The 11,574-nt window shown below is 32.5% G+C and overlaps 1 protein-coding gene across 1 annotated transcript; it reads left to right on the forward strand.

The window, feature by feature from the left end:
* The first annotated feature begins 2,841 nt into the window (after positions 1-2,841).
* On the forward strand, positions 2,842-9,103 carry LOC133533711 (uncharacterized). The gene has a single exon (XM_061872744.1). It carries the CDS (start codon positions 5,829-5,831, stop codon positions 8,988-8,990), a length of 3,162 nt encoding a protein of 1,053 aa, XP_061728728.1. The 5' UTR covers positions 2,842-5,828; the 3' UTR covers positions 8,991-9,103.
* The last annotated feature ends 2,471 nt before the right edge of the window (positions 9,104-11,574 follow it).

Below are 11,574 nucleotides of genomic sequence, written 5' to 3' on the forward strand. Positions count from 1 at the left end.
TCAATAATAAGGAATATTACGTGGAACTCTGCGTAGGGAGCGCCACTACCACAATCCATCACAATTTGAGGGTCTACCGTGAAACAAGAAAATCGAAATTTCGTTATCCCTATCACTCTTGCATATTCGAGCGATTAAGAGGCAGATAACTAAATTTCGATATTCGCGTTTTCCGGTAGGCCCTTTGTAAACAAACGGTCTTGATGCATCAATGTCATATTTTATTATCTGTAAAAACTTGTCAAAAAACAGATTAAGGCATGTAAGTATGTATAAGTTACTCTATGGTTTATGAAAGTGCTAGTGCTGCACTCTGGCGGCAGAACATTGCAGTAAAACTCACTATTTATAACGAGATGCCTGAATTCTCGTAGCATTTTTGAATTTTCCTAGGGACTTCTCATATTTATTGACCACCGATATGTACTCGTACATATATCGATACAAAGTAGAACACATTAAATGAAAGAAGATGAAATTAGAGGTAAACAACAGGCGGTGTTATCGCTAAAGAATGATTTCTTCCAGAAGCCTTTTTAGTAGTTGAAAATGTGATACAGAGATACGCAATAAAAACAATGAAAACGGAATAGTTAATAATTTTTTATTTAATTACTTCAGTACAGCGTTTTTTTTTTTTACTTACATGTTCAATTCAAAGTCTGTTTTTGTGCTAACAAGTATTGCATTAGTTACGTACTTTAAAAAAGAAACAATCATATTTTCCATATTATCTTGTTAAATTACTTACTTTACAGTGAAATATCCATCTACTTATAACGTTTTAATATTTTAAGTTCTTAAATTCTATGGATATGTATATGTCTATAAATTAGATGTGCCTATATATAACAACAAGTGAAATAATAATGCAATGGCAAAAGCAATGGGTATATCGTAAACTTTAGGTAAATGATTTCTTTAAATTTTAAAGCAACTCCGTTCAATACAAAAATGAAAAATCTAATTACACATGCGCCTATATGAGGTCCGTTAATCTACTTAATCTAGACGTCCAATCCACAAAGCGGCATACTTCCGCTAAAGTTATAGGAATGATGGCTGTACCTATATAATAAAAACGATTTCTTTTTTTTTTAGTTTAAGTCGTTGAATTCAAAATAAAACTCTTTAAATTCCTAGCTTACTTTATTCAACATTAATAAAAATGAAAACCTCTGCTAACATCCACGTAATAGCAAAAATCAAATGTGTCTTTTGACAACTCGTGATGTATGTACATAGGTACATCTCGGGGCTTGAGCGTTGCAGGAGACTGAAAAACGCGAGATATAAATAACTTTCAGGCCAATTCAAACGTATGTACCTACTAACGTTAGGATGATATTTGAATCATAATATTATTCAGTTATCGTGTATAAGTTAAATGCCATTCTAATACCAGTGTACGTTCAAATTGATCTGTTTGATCTTATATTGCACAGTATCTGCATCTGCTGTATCTGCATCTTTTCATCTCAACAGTGAATAAGAAGGAAAAATGCAACCTGAAAGAAATTTAATCCTTTTTCATCTCACAAAAGAAAAATTTGGTACAAAAAGTGGACTTAATGCCAAAACTTTCATTAAAGTACCACATAAAAGAAAAAGGAAAGTATTTCCAAAGAAAATAATATGTAAATAAAGCAACAAACTTCAATTTGACAGTTTGATCCGAGAATTAAAATAAAGTTCGGGTGTAATATAGATATTTGACTACCTACTAGGTTATACATCGATAAAAGTATATTGTTGTAAAGAATTACTTTTGCATTTTTACGGTACACGGTTTTTAGGGTTTCGTACCCAAAGGGTAAAACGAGACCCTATTACTAAGACTCCGCTACCGTCCGTCCGTCCATCTGTCCGTCTGTCACCAGGCTATATCTCATGAACCGTGATAGTTAGACAGTTCAAGTTTTTACAGATGATGTATTTCTGTTGCCGCTATAACAACAAATACTAAAAAAAACGGGTAAACACCGAGGGTTCCGTACAAACTTTGCATTATCTCGTGTAACTATAAAGGCGAAAGACTTTTGAACAGAAGTACCTATACTAAGTATATTTGTGTACAGCGCCATCTATGTCTAACTAATTTGCGCGATGTAATGCACGTATGTTGGTTTTTCGAGGATAATTCTCTATCATGTGAACCGATTCCAGTGAATTCGTTTAAAGTAAATTTAAAAAAATACATTTTAAATGTACAGAAAAACCCTAATTAGAAGTCTGGGCTAATTCTTTTGTGTATTTATATGTTGCTTTCTTTGTGGAACTAATTTTATTAATTTTATTAGTGAGTCAAGTATGACTGTTACTGTACAGACCAATAGTTGTTACAGTTTTATTGTGGGTATATAGTTTTAATAATTTAACTCTCTTGCAAATAAATTTACATACAATTATATTTAATTTGTATAGCTTGTAGTTGCGCTCGCTCGAAAGGGTTTCCACGGAAGACCAGCGTCGGGGTCCCCAAAGGTTCCTTGACATGAAGCTGAGTGGAGACCATTTCAGTGACGCTTTATAATGATACTATGTCAGTGTTATTAGTTAAGTTTAAATTAAGCTTTTTTGAATAAAGCTTCTTCTATTCTATTCGATTTCAAAAATTGATCTTTTATTTGGAAAAAAGGTGTATTTACTGTAATATCATAAAAATTCCAGGTGTAATAAACACACGTAAAATAAGCTAAATTGCAAAAGAAAGGCTTTTTGAGTAGTATAGAAGCGCCGGTTCTGCCCCATGGTTTCACGCCCCCCCTTTAGCTCCGCCCCTCGCCCACCAGGTGTCCCACCCCTGATCCCAGTCTTCCCGACCTACAAAAAAAAAAAAAAAAAAAAAAAAAAAAAAACACATAGGGCCCCATTTGGATCGATTGCGATAGGTCCCGACAGTGCCCGGAGTCTCCTTCTATCACTTCTGCACTCCGCTACATAAACAATACACGCTCGTCGACTCTACCATAAAACCCTCGCCGGCCCTTTCTATTGTCTCTATTGTTACCACGACTCGGCGACATGCTATTGTTACTGCCTGTGGTCTCACTCCGATCTTATTTATTCTGTACGTGTTTGCAACAATTAATTAATTTAATAATTATTACATATTTACTTACTCCATATCTACTTAGGAATAAGTATTTTACCTGACCTATTTATATTACATAGGTTTTTTTTTTATATGAACACCTATTACGTTACGATTTTGCATGTCGCCTCCTTCAAACTGTACAGCTCTTTGAGAAAACAATATTGGTTGCAACGCCTATTTATATATAATTACATATTTACTTCCTCCTTATGTACTTAACATTAGGTATTTTTTTTATATGGGCCCTTAACGTGCCACGATTTGCATGCTGTCTCTTTCAAACCTGTATTGTTTGCAACGCCCATTTATTTATATACAATTACATACTTACTTACTCTGTATGTACTTACGACTAGGTATCATACCTATACTATTTTTATTCAATTGGGTTTTTTTATATAGCCACCTCTGTTACGTTGCGAGAACAATATTGGTTGCAACGCCTGTTTATATATAATTACATATTTACTTCCTTTTCTTATGTACTTAAGATTAGGTATTTCTTTTATATAGGCCCTTAACGTGCCACGATTTTCATGCTGTCTCTTTCAAACCTGTATTGTTTGCAACGCCCATTTATTTATATACAATTACATACTTACTTACTCTGTATGTACTTACGACTAGGTATCATACCTATACTATTTTTATTCAATAGGGTTTTTTATATAGCCACCTCTGTTACGTTAGGATTTGCACTCGCACGTTGCTGTCTCTTTCAAACCTTTTAAGAAATCAATAATGTGTATTTACGATAGGAATTATACCTAAACTATTGTATATATACATAATGGGTGATGATTTCATACCAAATATTTTACATATTTACCTATATGTTAGCACTTTTTGTCTTAAATTTTATTGATTCCAGATTATTATTGATCGAGACATTTGTGTTGTCTTGATTTTTTATCCACTCGTAAATAAGTTTGGTATATGTGAGAAATTGACTGCTAATTATTGATAGACAGTTAACATGGCCGTCTTTAGGTCAGGTTTCAACTTGTAGGTATATGTAAACAAAGTTTCCGTTATTTAGTGCTATAATTTATTGCATTCCTGTTTATACCAGTTAGATAGATGGGGTAGTGACTTTCAAAATCCTGTTAAAACGTGTCTCTTCCTAGGTGGTCCTCTGTTCCCACTAGCGTGCCTGAGGTTTTTTTTAAACACAAATTCATATAAAAAGGCCGCTGCTGAGGGTGAATTATATAGTATCTTTAGACCACCAGTTCAGTTTCATTCTGTTCAAGCAGTTACTATGGATAACTTAAACAGTGATATATACGATTCGCAACTAAATAAAGTGTGTGAAGATGTCGAGGAAGATCAAGCTTTATACGATGCCGGTGAACTATTCAGCCAGTTGCAACGTAAAACGTGAGTATTATTTTTTATTTTATTTACAACTACTTGGTATCGTCCATCGTACTTGCAAGAACTTGTCATATTTTTTTATTTTGTTTCTGTCGCGTTTCGCTAAACTTGTTAAAACATGAATTTATTGTGTTGCTGAGTGGGAGTAGGAGCTTAATATATAAGCAGCCCGACCACCCATTCCCAGCCATTCTACACCATTATCCATTTAAGTGTCAACTGTCAAGGTTATATTGGTGTGTGATACAGTTCTTATAATGGCATTCCAATTTTATCCTCGGTCGGGATTTACTTCAGATGAGATAGCGTGTTTTAATAAAGTTGTTATACTTCAAAAATTCCACAGATTTATAAGATTATGGTATATTGAAGGGGTTTTACCTAATTCATTTATTGAAGACTGGGATATAATACCTTATTATACACCTTGTAATGGTCATATGGAATCTTATCAGGATGTCTCATTTACATCTAACCCTGATGAAATAGATGGGGTTCTACCAATGCAAGCATATTGTTTGCATTGTAAAAAAGAATCTAGTTAGTATATTTTATAATGGTAATTGTGTGAATACTAATTTAATGATGTGTTAAATGAGTAAGTATAATAATTAGTTTTCTTTTTTCCTTTCACAGAACTTCACAAGTCGGAACCGGTATAAAAAGAAGACTTACGGTGGATCCAGGTATCGATATCCCATACAAGAAAAACCGTCAATCAACTAGTCGTGATCCATCCTCCTATGCACCACCTGAAGCATCTGATACGGATTTAAATGCAATTAACAGCGATAAAACCGGTACGAAAAAAAGAACTGCAGCGGATCCGGTTAAAGATAGATCTTACAAGAAAAACTGCCCGTCAACCAGTCGTGACCTTTTCACCTCTGCATCACCTGAAGCACCTGATACCGATGTAAGTGCAATTAATAGTGATAAAATCGAATGTTCTGTGTGTCGTATATATGTTTCAAAAAAATTTTATGCAAACCATGTAAATAGCAACGGACACAAAAACAATGTCTTACATTCAGATTATGAACTAATTAATGTTCAGTTGATTGAAAGTGCTTTTAAAAATAGGGTTGCAACGTATAGGGTCGTCTCTAATAATAGTACTCTTGGTAATCTTGAAACCCCTGAAATATTTTTACAGGATAATAGAGAAAAAATACAGACATTGTGGAACCGTTCACTTACAAGTCATTGTAGCTTAAAAGTTAACTTCATTCTTTATGCAGATTTCTTTCAAGAAACAAAACAACTTACAAATACTTTTGATTTTCAATTAACTAACAATATCATTACCAGAAGCAGTGATAGCGATGAAATCTTTTTATCTCTCTTGAATGAAATGTTAATGAGATTATCAAATTTTGAAAAAAAGGATAGTGGCTGGAGTTTACAAAAAATTAATTATCTAGATGTGAATATAAACAAATATAATCCGTTGCATGGTTCATCATACATAAAATTACCGCGTGATATACACAATAAAAAGGCTATAATTAATGTTCAAAATAATGATTACGAATGTTTTCGATGGGCTGTACTGTCAGGTTTATATCCACCTCAAAGGAATAACCATGCAAATATTGTGGGCACATACATGAAACATAAGGATAAATTGAACTTTGGACAACTTTCTTTCCCAATGAAACTTACTGATATTCCTAAGTTTGAGACTCTGAATAGCTTGAGTATTAATGTTTTTGGATTGGAATACAAACCACAAAGCAAAAAACATGATGTTGTGGGTCCTTTGCACCTTTCAAAGTGTAAACAAACAAATCATTTGAACTTATTGTACATAACCGAAGGTAGCAGAGGACATTATTGTTGGATTCGTAACTTATCTCGATTAGTGTCTAATCAATTAAAAAGTAGAGATCATAGTGTTTTTATTTGCGATGGGTGTTTACTAAACTTTACATCAAACGAAAATTTAGAAAGCCACCAAAAAAATGGTTGTTTTCATGTGTGTACTAAATTGCCATCACAACAACACAAACAAAGAAATTGGTTTAATGAACTAGTTCCCTCTAACATGCTTACCTTCAAGAATTATGAACGTAAGTTACGAATCCCCTACGTTGTATATGCTGATTTCGAAGCATTTTTAAATCCGATTCCACATTCTAATAATTTCGATAAAACTACATCTTCAACCACTAATATTCAAAAACATGAAGTCTATAGTTATGGATATTATGTTAAGTGCTCCTACAACGATAAATTATCTGTGTATAGGACCTATAAGGGTGAAAACTGTGCTCGTACCTTCATGGATTCGTTAAAAAAGGATTTACAACGAATTTGTTGCAAAAACACGTTTGTAAAAACCCCTCAACCCTTGACTGAAGATAACAAAGTAAATATTGCACAAAGTAGTCATTGTTATATTTGTGAAAAAAAATTAAACGGGGAACAGGTAATTTATTACCACTGGCAAACGGGACTTTATGAAGGAGTCGTTCATTCACATTGTAACGAAAAATATAGGTCTCCTGACTTTGTACCCATATTTGTTCATAATTTGAGTAATTATGATAGCCATTTTATTATCCACGGGTTAGGTTTTGAGGAAGGTAAAATAGAAATTATCCCCCAAAACAAAGAAAAATACATATCATTTACAAAATCCATAAAAGTTAATAATCGTATAATGAAATTAAGGTTTGTTGATTCTTTGAAATTCATGGCTAGTAGTCTTGATAAGTTGACTAAAGATTTAAAACCCGAACAGTTTTACGATCTGAAATTGAATTTTCCTAGTGGGGCAGATTTTAAACGGCTGATACGTAAGGGTATATATCCATACGAATATATGAAATCGTTCGATTGTCTGAAATTAACATCTCTTCCTCAATTTAAAGAGTTTTATAATTCTTTGACCGGAAGTGACATCGAACAAAGTGATTACGAACATGCATTGGATGTATGGAACCATTTTAACTGCAAAAATATGGGTGAATATTCTGACTTATACTTGAAAACAGATGTTTTACTTTTAACTGATGTTTTCGAAAATTTTAGGAACGTTTGTATGAAAACATATGGGTTAGATCCGGCTCACTATTATACTGCTCCCGGTTTAAGTTGGGATGCAATGTTACGTGTAACAAAAATAGAATTAGAACTTTTGACAGAGGTTGATAAAATCACATTTATTTCAAAAAATATTCGCGGCGGTATTTCGCAATGCAGCAACAGATATGCAAAAGCGAATAACAAGTTTATGACGGAAACCGAATATGATCAAAATATACCGAGTTCCTTTCTAATGTTTTTCGATGCCAATAACCTTTATGGCTGGGCTATGTCACAACATCTTCCTACGGGTAAATTTGAATGGGTGGATGTGGATACCCATTTTGATATTCCAGATGATGCTGATCATGGTTTTATCCTGGAGGTTGACTTAGAATATCCATTTGAGTTTCATGACGCTCATTCTGATTTACCTTTCTGTCCAGAAAATGTGATATTAGGTGACTCAAAAGAAAAAAAGCTAATAGCTCATTTAAACAAAAAATGTAACTATGTAATTCATTATAGAAACTTAAAGCAATGTTTAAAAAATGGATTAAAGCTAGTAAAAATTCACAAAATATTGCGATTTGAACAATCTGCTTGGATGAAGTGCTATATAGACCTAAATACTCACATGCGAATGCATGCAACTTCTGTATTTGAGAAAGATTTTTATAAATTAATGAACAATGCGGTGTATGGAAAAACAATGGAGAACGTTTTGAAACGTGTTGATGTCAGATTAACAAATCACTGGGAAAATAATGGAAATTCTCTAGGAGTTCAGTCTTTAATAGCCAAACCTGAATTTCATAGTATATCAATATTTTCTGAAAATCTTGCAGCTGTTCAGTTAAAACAAACGGAAGTATTTTATAACAAACCAATATATCTTGGTTTTTGTGTTTTAGATTTATCTAAAACCCTGATGTATAGTTTTCATTATGAATATATGAAACAGAAATATCAGGGGGAAAAATTAAAACTACTTTACACCGATACCGATAGTTTAGTTTACCAAATATTTACTGAAAATGTTTACGAAGATATTAGATCAGATCTTGACACATATTTTGACACATCTGATTACCCCATTAACAATCAGTATGGCTTACCTTTAGTAAACAACATGAAATTGGGTTATTTCAAAGATGAACTAAAAGGGAAAATTTTCAAAGAATTTATAGGTCTTCGATCAAAAATGTATGCCATGGATATTCAGAATGAAAACAAACTTATAGTCAAAGCCAAAGGAGTCAACAAATCCGTTACCAGTAAAATGAAACTTGAAGAGTATAAGAAATGTTTATATTCAAAATCCACTCAACTGAATACAATGTTGAGATTTAAAACTATAAAACACATAATATACACACAAAGAATTCATAAAATATCACTGTCTGCTAATGATACGAAAAGGTATTTAATTGAAAACTCAACAGACACCCTGGCATGGGGTCATCATCGCATTCCTAATCACTAAGCACAAGTAGTTTTCTAACGATACACAGAACAATAAATAATTTTATCATTATTGTTGTACATAGTTGCTTTTATTTTTATTTTATAATCGTTAATAAATGTATATTTTGTAATCGTAACTTAAAATACTGTATTTATAACTTTAATGTATTTTTTTTTTTTTCCTTTTTTTTTTTAGGATATAATTGAAATTCCTAGCTCCTTTATAATAGTGCCCTACAACGACGAAGAGAAAGTTGTATCGTAATTTTTTATTTTGTGATTTTATTTTTATTATTTTACAGTCGTTATTGTCGTCTCACTTATGATATTTGTTTGTAAGAATATTTTGTTTGATATTCCTTGTAAGCAATAAAAAAAAAAAGTTTTTTTGTTTATAGTGAAAAAAAAAAAAAAACGTGTATGTGTATTCTTCTTGGTTCTTTATTTTTCCGAAGTGATAGTAAAATTAGATTATAATGACAATATTATTATATAATCTCAAAAATAAAAACTTTTATAAGTAATAATTGATTTATATTATTTTCTTGTGATCCCTCATCGGCAAGTAACCTTCGTGGTTTAGTTTAAAATACCTGAATTAAATGAAATATGTCACTTCAATTTTATTTCTCGTGACATCAGCACATGCACACTTTAAACTGGTCAGAAATGATTCATTTTTACCATCCTTTTACCACTATTGTAGCTGGTCCTAGTGGATGTGGTAAAACTAAATTTGTCACAAGTTTTTTGGAAAATTCAAACGAAATATGTAATGTTGAGTTTGACGAAATTATTTGGTGCTATGATGAAATGCAACCTGTATACAATTTAGAAAATGTTAATTATAATCAAGGAATACCCGACATATCTATGTTTGATGGTCAAAAACCTAAACTGCTTATAATAGATGATTTAATGAGGGAATCAGATGGACGAATTGTCGATATTTTTACGAAAGGCAGTCACCACAGAAACTTGAGCGTGTTTTATATCACACAAAATATATTTCATCAAGGTAAAGGTCAACGTGATATGTCTTTGAATACAAGTTATTTAGTGTTCTTTAAAAACCCTAGAGATAAAACACAAATACGTTATTTGGCTCGTCAAGTTTACCCAGAAAATTCAAAGTTCGTGGACGAAGCTTACAAGGATGCTACTAAACACGCCCACGGCTATCTCATGATTGATCTAAAACAAAATACAGATGACATGTGCCGTTTTAAAACTAAAATATTCCCGTTTGATGGTCATTGCACGGTGTATATCCCAAAGAAAGGTTTTAAATACAACAAGGATCATCAAGTTTTAGTCAGTTCTAAATGATGCATTCAAGGGTAAGCACCTATAAACATTTACTAAAAGCACTTCAGTTACTTAAACCGAAATATCGCACAGCTTTACTTAAATCGTGTGATGAAGAGGAGATCAATATCATTTGTGAATGTATCTATAATGTTCTAAATGGGAAAATTCCTTTAGATAACAAAGTAAAATCCAAACTCAAAAAATATAAGGATATATTACGAAAATTAGTTTCAAAAGGCAAGAACAAGCTTAGAAAAACTATTATTATTCAGAAAGGGGGTGCATTTTTACCAATTATTTTAGGTGCAGTTTTAAGTGCTTTGGTAAATTCCTTATCTTAAACACAATGGAGAATACAAAGAAAATGTTGTTAGTAGAACCAGAATTAATTGAAAGACTTAAAAGAAGTGACAACCAGGTGGAAAATTCAACATCTCGTCTAGATGGCGAAATGCATAAAATTCTTAGAAGGAAAATAAATGATCGAGAAAAGTGGGCTTTATATTCTCAAGCACTACAACGATATTTACATTTTGCTGAAACAGACCGAAGACCATTTAAAATACCAATAGAGATGGATGAAGTTAACCACCTTAGCGATAAGATCTACAACTTTGCTTCGGAATCCAATAAAAAGGAGAATGACGTCCAAAAGGATGAAAATGTTCGTATTGAGAAATCATTTACTGAAAACTTGAGCGGAAATTTGAATTTACCTGAGCCTGAAACGAATGTTTTTGCTACACCTCCTGGTGGATCAAAGTTTAATTTACCTAAACAAAATTCTCCATCTTATATTATAGATGTTATACCTAAATCTTACAAGACAAAAACACAGACGCTACTACAAAATATTATTTTGAATAAACCTAAAATTTGGTGGAAGGAGAACGGTGAAGTAGTTATAAACAGTCAGACTATACGAAACAGTAATATTCTCGATTTGGTAGGTGATGTGGTTAGACCGCTTAAACGCCCAAAACCAGTCGGTTGGGAAGATTTCGCTAGTATGTTAAATGAGATAAAAGTGCCAACGTCATGTATTGGTAACCCAACAAATTTGGAATTTATTAATAAACTCCATTCAGCAGAACCTCGCACTTCGCAGGCTTCTATTAGCGCTCAAAACTTATCAATAACAGAAAAAAACGCATCTACTCCTCTATCTACTAAGCCAAAAACGAGATCTCATAAGAAATTAGAGTGGGAAAAATGGACTCCTTATTAGACATAAATAGAATATACTACGATGTATCAAATCCAGCTGGGTATAGTAGTTTAAATAATCTGAT

Source organism: Cydia pomonella, unplaced genomic scaffold (genome assembly GCF_033807575.1).
Source record: "Cydia pomonella isolate Wapato2018A unplaced genomic scaffold, ilCydPomo1 PGA_scaffold_202, whole genome shotgun sequence".
Classification (NCBI taxonomy): domain Eukaryota; kingdom Metazoa; phylum Arthropoda; class Insecta; order Lepidoptera; family Tortricidae; genus Cydia; species Cydia pomonella.